The sequence below is a fragment of the Thermobia domestica genome, chromosome 5, assembly GCF_964235325.1.
Source record: "Thermobia domestica chromosome 5, izTheDome1.hap1.1, whole genome shotgun sequence".
Classification (NCBI taxonomy): Eukaryota; Metazoa; Arthropoda; class Insecta; order Zygentoma; family Lepismatidae; genus Thermobia; species Thermobia domestica.
This window is the reverse complement of record NC_137458.1, coordinates 283784586-283804680: the sequence shown is the minus strand read 5'-3', so window position 1 is coordinate 283804680 and position 20095 is coordinate 283784586. Positions and strand designations below refer to the sequence as shown.

The 20095-nt window shown below is 34.2% G+C and overlaps 1 protein-coding gene across 1 annotated transcript in view; it reads left to right on the top strand.

Moving 5' to 3' along the window:
* The window catches only part of LOC145684886 (uncharacterized), an 80465-nt gene extending 61277 nt beyond the window's left edge, over positions 1–19188 (top strand). The window contains exon 5 of the mRNA XM_081757239.1: positions 18855–19188. Coding sequence (XP_081613365.1) covers positions 18855–18926 — 72 coding nt within the window. The 3' untranslated portion in view covers positions 18927–19188. The remainder of the gene's footprint in view (positions 1–18854) is intronic.
* The last annotated feature ends 907 nt before the right edge of the window (positions 19189–20095 follow it).

The following is a 20095-nucleotide window of genomic DNA, read 5'->3' as shown; positions in this document are numbered from 1 at the left end:
ATATTAAATAAAGCTAAAGGAATAGTTCTCACTGATCACGATAGCATCTTAAATAAATGGAAAGATTTCTTTGACGGTTTGCTAAAGGCATAGCCAAAAACTAATGTGCGTGAAGAAAGTGAAAATCATAAAGCATAACCGTATATTCCAGAACCTAACGGCATCGAAGGTTTCACAGTCTTAATAAGCATCCATATATCCGAGCATATTGATTGTTCCTGTGTGTTTTAAATCAGTGTTCGGATAATCAGTACCTATTGTAATTCTAAAATATAGCTATATTAATTTCCGTAAAATGTGGTCTTCCTGTCGCAACGGCACTTCGCGTCCTCAGGTTATGGATCGAGAAGAAGGCCTCTGGGATATACAGGTTAGCTGCGAATATACTGAATAGGCAGTCGCAGACAGACAAGGGGTGATCCTCCAGCTTGGGAATTTGGTGCGGGGCTAACAACTCATCCTGTAAAAAAAGCTTGTTCAGATATATTCGCAGAATCCTCGGATCAGAACTGATAACTTGGCACGAATTCAGCAAAGTAAAATCGACATGGGAATTGGAACATGGAAGATAAGAAGTCTCTATAGGGCAGGCGCGTTAAAATGTGTAACAAATGAATTTAGAAATAGAAGATGGACCTAGTGGGATATCAGGAAGTTAGATGAGAAGGAAATGGAGGAGTCAAGTCGGGAAATTTTACGTTCTTTTACGGGGAACGGATTAAAAATTACCAACTAGAATCCAATTAAAAATTACCAACTTTTCGTTCACAAACGAATTCGTAATATCAGCAATTACATGGGTTGAATTTGTTAATGATAGATTTTCTTTTACTTCTCTTAAGGTAGGTGGTGTAATATTATGTTTTAAATGAACATACCCTAACAGAAAATAAGGATGACAATAAAAATAGTTCTTACAAAAGAATAGAACAGGTATTTGATCATCTCCTGCAATACCATATGAAAATTCTGTTAGGCGGTTTCAATGCGAAGGTAGGACGATAGGGTATTTTTAAACCGACTATAGGGAATAAATGTCTGCATAAGGAAGGTTGTGACAACGGCGTTACACTCGTGAACTTTGCAAATCCAGAAACATTATCGTGCTGATTACAAAATTCCCACATCGCGACGTTCATAAATATACTTGGACCTCATCAGACGGAAAAACACATAATGAAATCGATCACGTTTTAATAGATAGAAGAAAACAGTCTAGCAGATAGAGAGTCAGATGAGAGAGGAGCCAGATTGAAGTGTCGAACAGATTCTCCGTTTTAGAAGGTTCGGAGTGCACAAGTGTTCACATACTTGGTTGAAATTAGGGATAACATTAAGATTTCAGCAAAAGAAATATTGGGACACGCAGAAATACGTAGGAACAAAGCATGGTTCAACCAGGAATGCATTAAGTAGCAGAGAAGAGAAAACAGAAGAAACAGCGTTGGCTACAAAATCCGAACGAAATAACTACATAAACTTTTACTGCCATCTGGCGAAAAACTTCCAAAACTTTTAGAACAAAAAGCGCAGTTTTTGAAAGTTGAAATGAATTAACTTGAAGATAATAGTAAAAATAAAAATATTCGGGCATGTATAAATACATTAAGGGACTTTAAAAAGGCTATCAATTTCGTGTTTATATATTAAATAAAGCTAAAGGAATAGTTCTCACTGATCAGGATAGCATCTTAAATAAATGGAAAGATTTCTTTGACGGTTTGCTAAACGCATAGCCAAAAACTAATGTGCGTGAAGAAAGTGAAATGCATACAGCGTAACCGTATATTCCAGAACCTAACCAGACAAAAATAAAAATCGCAATTACAAAATTAAAGAAACACACATCTCCGGGTGTAGACGAAATTCTGATTGACTTGTTTTAGCTGGACTGGAAAAATTGTAGAGCAAGATACACAAACTCATTCTCCGTATCTGGAACAAGAAGGAATTGCCACAAGAGTGAAAAGAATCCATCATTATTCCAGTTCAGAAAAAAAGCAACAAAATATATGTAATAATTATTGAGACATTTCTCTTCTGTCAAGATCCAATAAATTCTCTTAAACACTCTATTAGCAAAGATTGACACCATACGCAGATGAAATTATTGGAGATTATGAGAGCGGATTTAGGTAAACTCGATCAACTATCGACCAGATATTTACTATTCAACTAATACTTGAAAACGAAATGGAAATACAATATTCTGGCACATCAATTATTGACTTTAGACTAGAATAAGAGGGAAACATTGTACAATATGCTTACAGAATCTGCAATACCGAAAAAGGTAGATTAATTAAGATATGTTTAAATGATTCCCAAAATAAGGTTCGAGAAGAGAAATTCTTGTTCACGAGCATTCACGTTGAGAATAGCCTGAAAGAAGGAAATGCATTGTCGCCATTATTATTTAACTTTGTTCTGGAGAACACTATAAGAAAAATCAAAGACTGGAATCAGGTCCTAGGTTATGGCGTATGCTTGTGATGTAAATTTAATAAGGGATGATAGAACAATAGAAAGGAATTCACAAATCTTACTTAACGCTTGCGGGGATATGAGCTTAAAAGTAAATGCACAGAAAACTAAATAAATGGAAGTTTGTCTTGGTTGTAATACCGCATTTTTTGGATGTGTTAAATACCAAATAATATTTTCTTTCGACAAAGTGGATACTTTCAAATATCTAGAATCTTATTAAAAGACAAAAACCATAATCACTAAAAGAATTGATTTCAACTGAAAGCAGGGATTTCGTGTTATTATTAAGTTAAAAATCTTTTATTGTCGCGAATTCTGTTGAGGAATTTGTAGCTTAAAAAATAAAACGATAATCATGCCTGTTGTGCTGTATGGTTACGGAACATGGTTCCTGACTCTGAGGGAAAATGGCAGACTGAAAGTATTTGATAACATGATTATTAAACCAATATTCGAACTCTAAGAGGAACGGGAATGGCGGAAATTTCATAACGAGGAACTGCATAATTTTATACCGTTTATAAAAAACATTGTTAGGGTCATCAAGTCTAGGAGGCTAAAGTGGGCAAGTTATGTAGCCAGAATGGAAGAAATTAGGAACGCTTTAAAGTTCTAACTTGAAATCCAAATAGAAAACAAAAATTAGGAAGACCGATGCGCAGATGGCAGGAGAATATCAAAATGGTTCTCGCAGAGATTAAAATATAGAGTAGGAACTGTGTCCAGTATGCTAAGGACATAAATCAATAGAGAGCTTTTGTAAACGCGGCACTGAACCTCCTGTGACCATAGGCCATGGAGCTATATTAAGTTGTTAATACATTTAGCTTCTTTTTATTTGACAGGACTGTTATTAGAGGAACTAAAATTTTTTCTCTAGTAAAGAGAATTTCGATTCAAATTTTCCACAAATTAGCTATTTACGTTAATACTAAAACTAATTTGGTGGTGATTTTGATATAGAAAGGCATCCATACTTTCTTTATATATATATATATATATATATATTCCCGTTTGTATGGGCGCCCTTTTAGTAGACTTGTCCACCGCCCTCATTAGTATCCCAGCACGGCCCTGGTCGCAATATCTGCTCTGTAGTTATTGTTTGTTTTTATCATTAGTAATATTAAATCTTGAAAAGTTCTTTTGCACATTCACAGAGATTAGACAAGTAAAATAACTAACTATAACTAACTTACTATAAAATAACTAACAGGAGGACATAACTATCACTTCACAAAAAGTCTTTTGTAATGAAAGAAAACTGTTCTTCAGAGGATTTCCCAGTATTATCGGATACGGAACGCTTCTAAAAAGTTTTTTGTTGTTGTGGAAGCATAGTACTACCACACACGGGTTACATTTGACTCAGGAGAATCCTTTACATGTAGAAAAATTGCACCTTTGTCTTATTTCCAAGTGTGAAGGGAGGTGACCCACTTGAGATGTGTCTTGGTTGCAGATGTGATGTGGGTGTTCTGATCTTCTTTACTTGAATCTGTTTCTCTAAGACGTTGCTTGGTCTTCCAAGTTTAAGTCCATAGGTACCAGATTGATGTAAACATTGAGGAATTTTGATACAAAATTGACTAAGATTTATAGTTGTATTGATTCCCTTGCTTTCTGTTCCTAGTCTGTACATAATCTATGAGTTCACAATTCCCATGTCTAGAAGATGATAGAATTTCCTTTCGAGATCGCATAAATATTTTGAGTCTACCCATAATGGTATAAAAAAATCAACCCCTCCCATGTGCTGTTGTAAAATTTTATTATTTGTGAACATGACACATTAATATTCAACACATCAGAATTATGTTGCGGTCTAGGGAAGTTTTCTTGTAGCACTTGCAAAAGCTTGGAAACACGGAATGTTTACAAGCAACGTCAAAATGCACTTACGAATAAAACTACTATTGTGATATGCGCAAGAACTAAGTGTGTATCTAATCAGCTACATGGTCCATTGAAGGGTTAAGTTCTCACATCACTTTGTATGCAACAGTCGATAACAATTTCTTAGGAATTAGTGAGTTCACCTTTATTGAAAACACTTAAAACATTTCGAGGGGGTACAAAAGAATTCTATGACACGATAGCAAGAAATCATTTCAAATTAAGATACGCTAGTACAACGATTGATTTTGAGTTGATTTTTGCGTTTATCGTCCCGTTCAGCAGCGAGGCTATATGAGACGTGGACCTACTGATTAACGTGGAATCCGAACCACATGAGCTCCCGTCGGGCTAGTACAATGAGTTTCTTAAATTTTTTTTGAGAATGCAAGTAAACATACTTAAACAATGGTAAAGTATGTAGGTCGATATAAGATTTAATTTAAGCAGTTACTTAATTGTACAATTTAGTAGCACCAATAACGTACACACTGTTCATTCATTCCAATTACAAGGTTGAACTTTGACATTGAAATAAGTTGATATTCTTATATTTCTTTGAAAAGGTGGAAACCTATATTGAAGTAAGAGATAGGTGGAGATTCTTTAAATAGGTCTCTGATTTTGAAAAAAATCAAATAAGATGTTACTTTCCAAATTACGTAGTACAGAGAAATTGAGATAAAGATCTAGAAGTGAACTTTTGTACGTAAAAGGTCATTTTGTCTCTAACGTTTAAAAGTAGGCATTAACATTTACCTAGTATCAGTCATTCAAGATAACAAACTAGATTAGAAAACTCATAATGCTTAAATTATGTATTAGATCAAAGTTTTGATTTAAATATTATATAGGGTATTTTAAAAAGTTTTTTATTTTCTAAATATTTAGAATTACATATTGTTTACAATTTGATTACTTCTAAAATCGTATTCTGCAATACAGTAGTATTTAAATGCTCTTTAGTGAGCACAAATATCGCAATTTTTACGTGGTTAAAAGAGAAGAACTTGATTGCTGTGTGAAAAGATTTTAGCCGATAATCGGGCAAAATTATCCGGCTGCCATGGGTGCCACAGCAAGCCTACACGTCATGAACATGAGATGGAGGTACATATCTCAAGAGCGAAAAATGTATTATTTTAATAGTTTTGTAGAGAAAAAGTTGAGTTAAATATGGGAAAATTATGATGATAACGTAAAAAATAATCATAATTTATTAATTCTGCACTGCCAATTATATCATATTAAATCATACTACGGAAGAGGTACTATTAAATCTGTAGTAACATCATAGTCGAGTTAGACAGTATGGACGTATCCTAAATAATGTCCAATTTCTGGCTGTTCACTCATTGTATCAAAATAGTTATTGATTATAAATACAGCAAAGTATTTAATCAGAATAGTTCTTTTGTGAAGCGAAAGTGAAGCGTCAGCAATTTCTTTTGTTGCGCTTTAGTAACGCTGAACATGTATAGTTCAACTCATATTTCATACATTAATATTATTATTAGTGGGTTTTCTAGTGGTGCCCGTGTGCAATTTAATGGTAGAATATTGTGGATGGTATCATTTTGTTCCTTATAAGATACGGAATAAGAAAAGCAATGGTGGGCATGTCAGACACACGACTGTGAAGGTGGAGAGAGTGGGGGAGAGATGAGTCATCGCACGCTTAATCCCTTATAACTTCGCTCCTAATCATTCCATTTCAATTTTCTTTTTTAAAAAAGATAGGTCTAAGTACATTGTACACATTATGTTATTAGCACCTTTTATATAAATGTAGCCGTTTTGGTTAAAATTTCAAAAAAAAAATCCTAAGAAAAAATATTTCATTTGACAAAATGATCATTTTTGTATTATTTATTTATGCCAAATAGCTAAATTTATAAACCAATCATGAAACACGAATATGTTTTTTATTTTTAAAATCGTTCTTACATAAAATGTTAGGAAAAGAAGAGTACAGGAAATATAATATTTCACTCAAGAGAAACAATTATTATATTTTAATTATGATTACACCTATTCCTACAATTTATTATATTATGTTATCTAGGGGTAAAAGTAGATCTGAAAAGTAGGGAGAAGCATGACGAGATGCCGTTCCCCGTGCATATCCTTGGATTTTCTAAGGAAGTTGGGGAACGCTACAGATATTTTTCGAAACGAGAAAACGGTGTTCCCCCGTGTCCCCCTCAATTTTACCCCTGATGTGATCCATATTAATATTAATTCTGAAGAAATTCGTAAGTATTTGAGAAACAGTTTTAATTATCATGGAATAAATACTACAATTATTTGTTTTCTTGCTATACACATTTACTGAAAACTTAAAGGATACTCTTCTTTTGGTGTATATCCACATGTTAGTCATCGGGACACTTCTAGAATCCGGAGCTATCCTTCTTACTTCTATCTTTGTATCATTAATTTATCTTAATATTTTAATATACACTACACTACACAATCACACCATATTAGGAACACACTAAGGAAGACAAGAAATTGTTAAAAAGGGACAAAGGAAACACACAAACACGTAGTGATTTCCGTTCCTTCACGTCAGAGATATTTTACACTGTTCAACTTATCGTCAGCAGGTCGAAATACGGACGGACTGGTTCACAAAAGCATAGAATAATGAGTCACATAACAAAAGCTTTCAGTTAATTGAGTTATGACAGTGCTCAGTTCCATAGGGTCCCCCCACTTCCTGAAAAAGTCAATGGGCAAGCGTGACGTCATGCTTCTCCCTATTTCTGAGATCTACTTTTACCCCTATATTTCACAATATAATAAATTGTAGGAATAGGTATAATGATAATTAAAATATAAAAATTGCTTCTCTTGAGTAAAATATTAGATTTTCTGTAGTGTTCTTTTCTTTCGTTTTATATAACAACGATTTTGAAAATAAAAATCTATTCGTATTTTCATGCTCGTTTTATACATTCAGCTATTTGGCACAAATAAATAATTCAATAATAATAATTTTCTCAAATGAAATATTTTTCTTAGGAAAAATCCTTGTTTCAAATTTTAACAAAAACGGCTACATTTACGTAAAAGGTGTTAATAGTATAATGTGTAGAATGTACTTGGACCTATCTTTAAAAAAAAAAGTTAAAATCGAATGATTAGGAGCGAAGTGATGAGGGGTTAAGCGAGCGATGACACATCATTTCTCCCACCCCCTCCACCTTCCTTGTCGCGGATCCAACATCTCCACCATCACTTTTCTTATTCCGTATCTTATAAGGAACAAAATGATACCATCCACAATACTCTACCATTAAATTGCACACGGGATTAAAAAAGTGACTACTAGAAAACTGACTATATTCTTGAAAAAAAAAAATATATATATATATATATATATATATATATATATATATATATATATATATATATATATATATATATATCAATGTTTCAGGACCCAGGAAATAATATCAGGTCTAAATATTTAAGAACTTAATGATGATGAATCACTAGCATCTTCCATAGCTAAAGCGCAGGAGTTGGAATTTCTACTTTCTGGTGCAGTAGGCGATAACGATATTGTTCCGAGTAATAAAGAGACGATTGTAAGTCATTTACATTTATTAGGTTTATTTTAGATAGGATATTTTGGCGAAGCAGCGTGAATTAGTAATGTCAAAATAAACTTCTTAATTTAATGAGCGAATGTAATTTACTAAATACCAAAAGTGAACCAATGCAAGGAAGAAAACAGTTCATGTGTAAATCTGGATTGTTCAAACAAAATGAGTCGTTATTGTAAAATCAGAAATAAAGAAACAAGAATCTTAAAATTTGCCACAGACAAGCAGCTAGTCTGCTTTCAGAAGTGGTGTCACATAAAGTTTACCCCTTCTGCAATTTTAGAATCATTTTTATTGGTAAAATTGTTGGTAACATTTCAAATACATCTGAGTCTATGCTGTAAAAATTACATATGCAATGGTTTCCAAATGATATTTGTAAATAGTTTGCAATATTGTTATTTACTTGCTACATTCCAAATAAAATAGACTTATTTAGTGGAAGACTGGTCTGCTGATATGATAATGAAATAAAACTATTAAGTTTTACGTCCCACGAAACTGGTCTGGTTTCACGTGAAGCCCTATTATCTTTCTCCAGCTCAGAAATAAGTTTCAGCTGCTCCATTGATTTTATTCACTTGAACCAGACTGCTCACCTTAATACTTTGCACAAAAATAATGTGAAATTTGCACTTGATGATATCAACCATAAGTTTCAGATTTCAGCTGTAGCGGTAAATAGAAACTTTTTCATAATATAGCAATGACGCTCTATTATCGCAGTCTTGTGCTTAACAACTCAATCCTTGGATGCTAATGCGATATGATTAATCTATTTATGCGTTGAAATATCTAGGGCCCTCTTTCAAAATTTGAACAATACAACGTATTACGCAGATCGAAAGAACCAGATATGGTTCTCAGTCTCAAGTTCTGAAGTGTTCTTGGATGTGGTTTGTTCCTCGTTAAATACTTTGTTTATTAAAAATTATTTTCATTCTGCTAGCAATTCATTGTTTTATTGATTAGAATGTTAAACATGTAGACACCATTAGATCAGATTACATCGGGAGCACACCAGTAAAAGATTACATTATATAACAATGGTAACTAGGACAATTTCTGTCCTATGCAAAATGTGTACTTTTATGTTGTAAGTAGAGCACGCTGTATAACTTGAGCATAATGAATTAAAACTTTATGCACAGTTGGAGCCACTGGAAATCAAGAGTATTTGCTGATGAACACCTGTGCCGTTACTAGAGCTTTTCTGCGAATTTTTTCCACATGCATTTCATGAGCACTAGCAAGCATCTGCAGCAAAATCTTCTACATCCGGATAATGTCAACATCAACATACTTGCGGTCAATTCGTGGTTACCAAAGAAACACCTTGATGTATTTCCATCATTGTCTGTTCCAAATCCTGGTTTTGGTTTATCAACGAGTAATTCTGAATACCCAAGTTTCATGTTTAAATCTGTTACCACCTGTTCCCGACGTTACCACCTTCTTATGTTCTTCTCAGTGAACTTTCCAGTGCGAATGGGCATTTTGTAAGAAATGTGTAAGAGGCGTTTGAAAAACCTTATCCATAGACTGTTTAGCAAACATTGGTGTTTCAAAATGTCGCCACCATAATTAAATATGGTTGACTAAAGTTCGTATCTGTGAATAAGTACCCGAGAAGTATGACTAGACGTTTGGAACAAGATTGTGCCTGCGGACGAAGCCCCTCAATGCAAACTCAAGCTTCCTAACCAACATGTAGTAGAGATAGATCGACAAAAGAGAAAGGAAGTCAGGTCAGCCCGTAGCTACTCAGTCAATATTTTTTACTTCCAGATTCCCTTCCCTTGTGACTAGGTGAAGACTTGTTATTATCGACTTGAGGTATTTCCTTGTATTCCCAGTCCCCTGCATTGTGTCACATGTCAGCATTTAGGCACACCAGTATATCCTGTAATGCGAGTGTTGATCTCTGTGCAAAATGCGGCCAGAGTAGTTATGGTGTAGATACTAATACAGCAACTAAACCTTGCTGTCAGGTGCAGAGGTGATAACTGTGATTGAGCTAGGGACTGTCCACGATTTCAACGTTAAAATCATATCTGAGAATTAATGATTTTTAAGATCTCTGCTGCTGATGCTAACAGTCACATAAAAGAAAATATTCCATCTTAGCTTCTGTGTCATTTGCTCAACTTTTATGTACTTCATGTAAATCTGTGACTTCATAGACATCCTACGTTCCCACCCAAATTGATCTCGTTTCCGTCAAATTTCAGGAAATGCAGCCTCAGTCGTATCGACTACCGACTGCCTCAAAACTTCACCTGCTTCTATTGGTGGTGGTCTTCGGCCAACACTAGCGTATCGCCGCCTACATTTTGTAGTTGGCAAAGCATTATCCAGCATATAGGCAAAATCAATGATACAGTTCTTTCCCGGAAAATATTAAAATCTAGTCTTATTCATAAGCCATCTGCAGTTGCTTTGAAACCTGAGAAGGTGGAATATAAACTAATCAACAATAAATGAACTGTACTTGGCAAATGTGGAAATATTCTCCTCAAACGTTAATCTTCCGAATTATGTTACGTCTACAATGGAACCTCAATGGGTATAGTCGTCACCTTGAGGAATAGACACAACTTCTCTCAGACCAGTCCTAGACTCTTTGCAGGAAACTCATTTAAAGCATCCCAGTCTTCTCTTATTTTTGGTTATATATTTTATAGATGTGGCTAACCTGATACTGGTAGCACTGCTCGAAGGGGTTTATGTGTCTCCTGTTCTCTTCATTCTCCCAAGATTCGCATTGTTTCCCAAATGCAAGCTGTTGTGGTGCGTGTTTCTTTACTCTCCCGCTTGAAATTCGTTCTTTATATACTCCTTAATCTGAAGTCAGTACGAAGCACTATCGGCTTCAGCTCTATCTATCAGATTGAACAGACAGTCTTGCTTGTTGGAGATGTTAATGCCTATCGCCGTCTTTAGGGCTTTATTGTGGACGTAAGATGATAGATTCCTTTGAAGAGAGTGGATTACACATCCTCAGTGATGGCAGTATGACTGATGTTTCCACTGCTCATGGTATGTATTCCTATATCGAGCTCTCCTTGTTCAGTGCTGGTCTGTAGACGTACTAGCGTGGAGAATGATTCTTAATTTTTGCAGAAGTGATCACTTTTCGTAATTCTTTGAAGATCTCCCTTTTTTCCTCAGTGTCGCCTCCGGCTCTTCAATCTGAAACGTACTAACTTTAGTGCCCTCAGTGTGTTTCATTACCATCATGATCTACATCTAGCTGCTGTAGTAGAAGATTTTGAGCAAAATGTTCTCAGTGCTGTTAGTCTTTTCGTTCCAGAAAGATTTACGAATTGTCCGTGCAAATGACTTCCTTGGTGGTTTGCGGAAATTCGAAAGGTTAACCTGGCTTACCGTCGGGTTCTTCATACATTTAATTATTGTCCAACTGGTGGAAAACTTCAGTGACTTCCTGTAATCCATGCTCTGGATAAGAGCCTTGTAAAACTCTCGAGGCACCAAAGCCGAGAAAATATGTGTCGTCCTTCAGTTTCCGAACATCTATCTCTAAAGTGCGTTGTCGGGTTCGCTCTCTCACTAGTAATAAATTTCCTGTTGCTGTACATGCTTTATCTGATAATGTTGTGTACCATTCAGAGGTAGCTAACACTTTATATTTCCCTTTTGGATATATATCTGAATCTATACACTACACTCTAGCATTTGTTTTTATTCGAGCAAGGCATGAGGGAATCAGTTAAGCTTCTGCATCACCAACAGTGCGCACTATAATGCCACTTCCACGCTTTTTGAGTTTGATTCTGCTATTTGTAAATCGTCCAATACTGCCCAGGGACTTCATTGCATCTATGAAATGTTGCGCAACCTCCCTCGCGATACATAGCTTCGATTATCGCAATTGTATTATCACATGTGGTTACAGGAATTTTTTCCTACCCTGTTAGAGTAAGGCTCTGGTTCTTCCCATCTTGAAACCATGGAAACCCGCAACTAGTCTCATGAGCTATAAGCTAATTACTCTTACAAGCTGCATCTGTAAACATTTTGAACGCATGGTAAATACGCGCCTTTTGTATTATTTGAAATATTATTTACTACTGAATAAATTTCAGAGTGACTCTCGATCTTTTTAATACATTATTGCTAATATCTTTAATAGTAAAGACATATTCATTACGCCTTTCTCAACTCGTGCTGACTCTAAGACCAGCTACACAATTAGTTTTAAACCATACGTAGGACAACATCATGAAAGAAATTTTCGTGTTAATAATGCTGTTAGCAGGGATGCTGTGTTAACATTAGTGGAACTTATTTTTGTAATAAGTAGGAATGTAACAGGTGACAACTTGTTCAGCAGAGTGAGTTGTCTCAGACAATTTTTTTTGAAGAAACTCACATACGTGGGAAAAATGAGAAAAACAAGAGGGGAGATTCTAAACCAAATCATCCCAAATAAGAACAGAGACAGATACTTCTCAGTATTTACCTTCAAGAACAAATACACTCTTGTGTCATATCGTCCAAACAAAAATAAATCTGTACTCACTATACAAGAAATGAACCATGATGATGCTATTGATGGAAATACTGGAGATGACCGTAAAGTTAAAATTATCATATTTTATAATCACACAAAAATTATGTCGTTCTAGAGAATCAGTTACGTCAAAAGAATCATGTTGCTAGGACTACGAGGAATTGCTCACGATGATATTTTTCATCTTTTAAATGTATGTGCAATTAACACATCTTAAATTTACTACCAGTTGACCTCAAGTGAAACGAAGGAATTTTTGAGGAATATTGCCTAGGAAATGATTAAACCTACATGCATCACCGATGTTCTATTCCCCAAGTTACAGTTAAAATATGGGAATTTAATAGAATGTTACAGGTTTTGAGGAAGAGGAAATGGCCGATCTTGAGAACCGAGGCTCTAGAGGACGTTGCCTATAAGAGAGGAAGACAAAAACTACAAGCAAGTGGTGCTTGAAATGTAAGGGATGGATGTAAGAAGAGCATATCAAAGATATCTGTGTAACGTACATGGAATCAGTCTAGCGATCATAATACAAAGTCCGTTATATTCGCTACAACTCTGTGTACAGAAGAAATATAACTTGTAGTGAACATTTTATCAACCCAGTGACACACTCGTCATTTAAAAGTGTTCTCACGCATTCTAAATACATTTTAATAAGTAGGTGACACCTGCCACCGGCGCGACTAATTATGCTATACGAATGTGCGATACGAGGGAACAGCACTCCTAAGACGCTTTCAGTATCTTTGTGTTTAATTACAAGATATCGGAAGATTGTTAATGAATGCAAGGCACTAAATGCTCATTAACAATCTTCATTTATTTGATCTAAATAGGAGAGGTTTAGATTAAATATGATTTCTGAACTGTTGTGAGAATGGAATAATACTATGAGGGTGACTCAGTGGTAGAGCGTTCACCTCCAGTGCTTGGGGTCCCTGGTTCGATCCCATCTAGCGCCGTGTGGACTTTGTGGTGGACAAACATCGTGCTCGTGGGTTTTCTCAGGGTTCTCCCGTTTCCTCCCACTTCTTTCATTCCACCATTTCATTCATTTCTCATCTTCACCGTCTCCTTTAGCCTAACCGGCATAAGCAATTGTTGGGGGAATCATGCCTACAACTGTAAATCTTTTCGTAGATGTAGTATTTACAATATTTCAGAACTTTACAGAGATCATTAATGTAAAGGACAATGAGAGTGGGACTGTAGTTACATTCCGGATTGCAGTATAAATACAATGTCATATTTTATTCGTGATTCTAATTGGAATCTTTGTTTACGCTCGTAATGGTAACAGTCAAATATTTAAGTACTAATTCAGTAAAATAAACGATAATGATAATTTCTCGAGCAATATGTCTAACCCTAGTGTTTCAAATGCCTTACTACAAGTATAATCAAGTATAGCAAGAACAATCACTTTTCTATCATCAATAGCCGATTTTGTATCACTAGTTACGTTCACTGCTGTGATTAGTTCGAAAACCAGACTGAAATGTATCCAACATATTTCTTGTTAAGTGTTCCCGAATTTGATGACTTACAATATATTCAAAAACTTTACAAAGCACTGGAATTTAGTTTTATAATGCAGAACACTAAGTTCGTAAGACATATATTGCGAAATTTCTTCTAGATAGAGCTAGGTATATGATAAGTTAGAACGAACTGACAGACAGTAAGGTTAAGACCCGAGATCGTATCCCTATATTGCTAGATTTCTTTTTTCTTACTTAGAGAAACCCAATTGGTTTCACTCCCGTTATGTAATGTTCATAATTCGTCAACGAAGTTTGTGAAGGATATAAGCCAGGGACGACACACAGAAATTAAAAGCAATGACTTCGAGTGACTTCGATTTTAATATATTTTAAACTACTGTTATATGTACTAGCTGACTGAGAGAGAAGTTTGACCAGGAAATTGCTCTTAAGTACTTAAGTATATTGCAACACTCTCGCCGCGTTTGCCTTTTCTATTTATTTTAAAGAAATGTAAACCCGATAACTTAACGTGGTTGCTTGAGAGAGAATCTGGTAGCCAAGACAGAAAGAAGTACGATATGCTCATGTTTATAAGACGACAAATGTTTTCAATTCCCACGGAATGTGAAACAAGGATTTTCACTTAGGAACGAATAGAGTTAGAGTTGCGTTCATCAAGCTCTGGTTTGTACCTACGGAGGGTGGTTTCCAAAGGTGAGGGATGAGGGTCATTTTCACGTTCTATAATTGTGGAAGTGTTATTCTCACGGAAAGAGCTGTAAATCAAGGTTGTCATATTTAAGTCTGCAAACGTGGCATTCATTGTCATATGCTCAGAAAACAATAACGTTCTATATAATGCAATTTACTTGATATCATGTTTAACGGAATTCTTTCTTTAAGCATATATACAAGGTAATCGATAGTTATACTTACAATAATATTCATCAAGTACAAAAAAGCAATATGGAGCACTGAGATAATAGTAAAATAACAGTATGAACACACACACACAAACATAAAGTTTTTTATACTATACTGAATACATAAACAGTACGATTACACCTACTATATACATGACATAATCCACATGCTGTGTGCCCTTCAGAAGAAAGATATATGGAATTCAGAGATCGCTAACAGTTCAATGTCAGGAGGTGGAGAAAATATGGAAATTGAAATAGTTATTATTCTAAAGAAAATGAAATTGAAAAAAAGATTAATAAATGTTAAATGCACTAAAGTATGAAAATAATTCACAAGACTAGCAACAAACAAGGAATAATTCAATAGAATTATATAGCAAAAATTGTACATAGTGTTTCACAGGACGTGCTATTGGGTTATAATTATGTGGTGTTCGTTTCAGCAAAGCTACTAATATAATGCTCAATATTCCCGTCTTCCGTTGCAATTTGTCCATTGTAAGTCCAAGAGTTATCAAAGCCAAACCGAGGTGATGCTGCTTTATAGAGCTGCTAGCGGTTGCGAACACAAGTCTTCATGAATTGCTATTTTCGTTCTTTTCAGTTTGTTTCTACTTGCAATGACTTTAGCCCTTGTCTGATAGTTGGTAATTTTAACTAAGATAGGTCTAATTTTGCCTGGGGAATGGGGCCAACAAGACGGCTGTGAAAAGCTTCACCTGGTGAAAGTTCAAGACCCGTTTCCCCTGAACAATGAAATTTCTCATCTTATGTGATATACCAAACCTGCGTAAACTGTTCTTCGTTAGCACGGTTCTAAATAAAGTACTCTCTTATATATAGATTGGAAATTTCTGGACTAAGATTGTTAATAAAAATTTCCCTTTCCCTTTAACTTCTGTCCACAGTCATACGCCACTTATCAGTTATATTTCGTGGTTTCTATGATATTGTCCAAATAAAACAAAACATCTTTCTAATCAGTCAATTAAACACAATGGGAGAGTGGTTTACGGTAATGATGAAATCGCTAATCTTTTCGTATCTCATATTCAACCAACGTACAAACAAATTCGGGCTAAATATTTAAATATAATATTGAAGAACATTTAGATTTAAAGTATGAGTTTTTCGACACGTTTGTTCTTTCTACTCTGAGTATCGAAGAGGTTGAAGACCATTAAGAAGTTGAAACAAAGAAAGCTCCATGGTACTGATCTTATCCCGCCTTAATTAATCATAAGTTGTGGTGAAATTCTAAAAAGAACTCCATGTCATCATCAATTAGTCAATCTACATTCCCAGATAGGTGGAGAGTAGCAACTATATTCTAAATTCCAAAATCAGAATTGAAAATATTTATAAATTATTGTAGATCAATATATATATATTTTCCTCATTTCCTAAAGTATAAGAAAATATTCCAACATATCAGCACGGATTTCTAATGAGCAGATCAATTACAACGAACTTGATCATATTAACTGATCTTGTAGCATCTACACTTAATAAAGGCGTTAAAATAGATTTAATACAGATACGTTTCAGTGTATCATGATATACTATTAAATAAACTTCGCTTCTTCAACTTTCAGAATTCATCATTACAGCTAATAGCCTCATATTGGAACAATCGAAAGCAGGCAGTGCTTTAGAAAGATTTTCTCTCATTGGCGAAACTGATAAACTCTGGTGTAATCCAAGAATCGTTCATATCGTTCCTATTATTTATTAATGATTTGCCAGTCTGTGTTAAGAAACGCGATAAACTATTGTTTGTTTACGACTTAAAGATATATTTGCCAATATCATCTGAACAAGATTGTGAAAGGTTACAGGAAGATCTAAATAATATAAATGAATGGGGCCAAGAATATGGTCCTAGGTTAAATATAAACAAATGTATGCATATAACATTTACAAAACTAAGAAATTTCTATACATTTCCATACTCGATAGGAGGAACTCCACTTAGGAAAACAGAATCAGAGAAACATCTGGGTGTTACCTATGATAGCTACTTGTAATTTAAAACTCATGTAAGAAATATAACTAATGAAACGTACAGAAACTTATGTTTGATATTAAAAATAGGTAGAGACTTAAATATGATGCATGTGTTCAAGACTTTGTACGCATCTTTCGTGTAGTCGAAATTAGAATATGCCGGCCAAATATGGAACCCGAATCATGTTACCAACAGAAAACAGATAGAGAGGATACAGACTAAATTCTAAATATACCTCATTTAGTAACGGACAGATCACTGCCTTAAATTTGACTCAGCTGCTACCCTAGTAACAAATTTTTAGAATAATATACAGAATCCCGTAATTGGATTCTAAAGGTTGTTGTATTCTTAAAGGAAGAAATGTTTGTTAAGGAAAGCCTTGTTTGATAGTTAAAATTCCCAATAAACAGAGAAACTGTTTCGTCAGAAATATGGAAGTACACCCTTGTTTTCTCTCTCTTCCGTTGATGACAATTCGAAAGGTTGGAAATAGTTGTCAATATTCCATGACTAGATTGTCCATGCTATGCAAATATCCTTATATATTTTTGTGTTACGGCCTAACAGTTCGGAGTGCCACTGTATCATGGGAAGGGCATTACTTATATGAAACCTTACCCCAAAAGATTGATTGGAGGACGAAGCGTGATCCAATTTCCGTACATCTCCCTGTATAATGTACGCGGAATATTTTCAACTATGCCGGAATATGTTAAACTTAATGTGCATCTGATCTAACTGCGCATATTGTATGATTAACTGCGGAATGATCAACTTCATTGTAGATGAAACACGAGAACCTCTTTGAGATATTTAGCAACATGCTTTTTCTAATTTCTACGATCGTTGGTCTAGTCCCTGAAAACCGGTTCCAAAAATTCAGTAATTTGCTTTAACGCATTCTACAATTAAATTCCATGTTTTCTTGTTCAGGATGTTTGTAATTTCCAGTGTACAGTTGCATACAGAAAAACAGTGAACATTTGTTACCAAATAACTGTCCTTATTTTAAGTAAAACATCATAGATAATATCCCGTAAATGAGTATCAGTAGGTCAAATTCTATTTTTGAATCACATTCAGATTCTACTTTTTGAGAAAATTTTAACTTAAGTTGATGTGTAATATATGTATTTTCTATTTCAAAGTATACTATGTAATATCCAATATGGCGAAACAGTATAGCTAACATGATGGCCACATCACCATTCAAATCAGTGTTTTCACTGATACCCTCTTGCAAGATTTCTTCTCTCTCCAAATGTCTCTTTATTGGGGGGATGTCCCAATTCCATTAACATTTTATATACATATATACAAAATGAACATATATAAATATATATAATGTCTCTTTTTGGTTTCAGTACATACACAAGCATGCAGAAGGTAGTCAATATTGATGATAGCAATCGAAATTGTGGAATGGAGAACCTGTGTCGAAAATACTAAAGTCATTGGAAAAACTATATTTATGATGGATTGGCACTGTAGATCTTGTTATTTCCACAAACAATGAAATAACATTTTGTTACAGATATTTGCCTGGTATTAAATTTATTATTATTATTATTATTATTATTATTATTATTAGTAGTAGTAGTAGTAGTAGTAGTAGTAGTAGTAGTAGTAGTAGTAGTAGTATTAATAATAATAATAATAATAATATTTAATATTTATTCTCCGTTTAGGAACTTACTCTTAGAACTTAACATCAGGTCAGATTTAAGCCACGTGTTTCTTAACTTATTGTAAGAAGTTATAAATTTACGGTCACGCTAGTTATTCATATTTTTGCTTCGAATGTTGCTCCAGAGTAGACTATCGAAATTAATTATCTTGTTTCGCTTTTTTATTTCATGCTTTTAATTTTAGATCTTTTTCTTTATTTTGCAGTTACATGTTCATATTTACTTTGTGTTACGCTTAGTTATCAAATGCAACTTAGATTGCAAAGTCGAAAAATAGTTGCAGCACAAAGCGATCATCCGATGCAACACGATGATCCATTGCAGTACAATACTCCGGATCCATATGGTGCCCCGGTACAGTATGGTTCTGCAGTGGAATATGATACTCCAGTCAAACAATAATTAATAATGCATATTTTGGTCATTTTGATACTCTAAATGCACATACTGTAACAGTAAATAAATCTTTGTGTGCCAAATCTAGTTTTCATTCGATACATTAATGAAATTTTATGAGTAGTTATCTTGAGTGAATGCAGTTAACCTACTTCCTTTGCAGTAGAATACGTTGTATTGGAATATTCTAAACCTTCAATGTAAAAATTTTGGGTTTAGCATTCAATTACTCTAGATATACGTATTTGACGTTGTCAAATAAAAAGAAACCTAAATATTTGTTTATTGTCTACGTAGAACTCAATATGATTATTAGAATATCTGTAAATATATATAAATTTTCTTAACTTTCTAATTCTTTAATACTGTAATACTATTTAACTGATAATGTACAAACGGAAATTTATAATGACTCCCTTTCATATTATTCTGAGGCATCACAAATCCAAATCACGCAAAATTCGATGCTTTTTATGTATCTGAGAAGTTCATATTAGTTTATATTTGTTATACATAGCAGGAAACGAACAGCAAAAAGGAGTCAAAAATATATAGATAAAAAATGTTGATTTTGGTATGGATATGAAGAATCTCTTGATATTAAAGACAAATACGTTGACTTGGTAACTAAGTGTGCTAAGAAAGTCGTATATGAAATAAAGAAAGAAATATTCTTGTCAAATGTGATACGTTGATTTAAAATTACACAGAATAGGGCACAAATAGTGTTAGTACAATATATATACTATACAATATATAATTGATTCCGATCTTCAAATACTCAATTACAAAGTAAAATTAGTTACAATACTCAAGATTTTTTATTGGACTTCATTTTAGGCTCTTTCAATTCACAAATTACGGCAATTTGAGCTTCTAAAATTTTGCACGTAATTCTTCAACTACATTGAATTTTAGTCCTTTCCGTAACATATTACGGAGCAGGTATCGTTATGATGTTCGCTTTGTTTAGAACATTTACAAAGAATTGAATGATTATACTGGCCGACGTCAGTTTAGTTACAGAAAGGAAAACATCTCATTCTGACT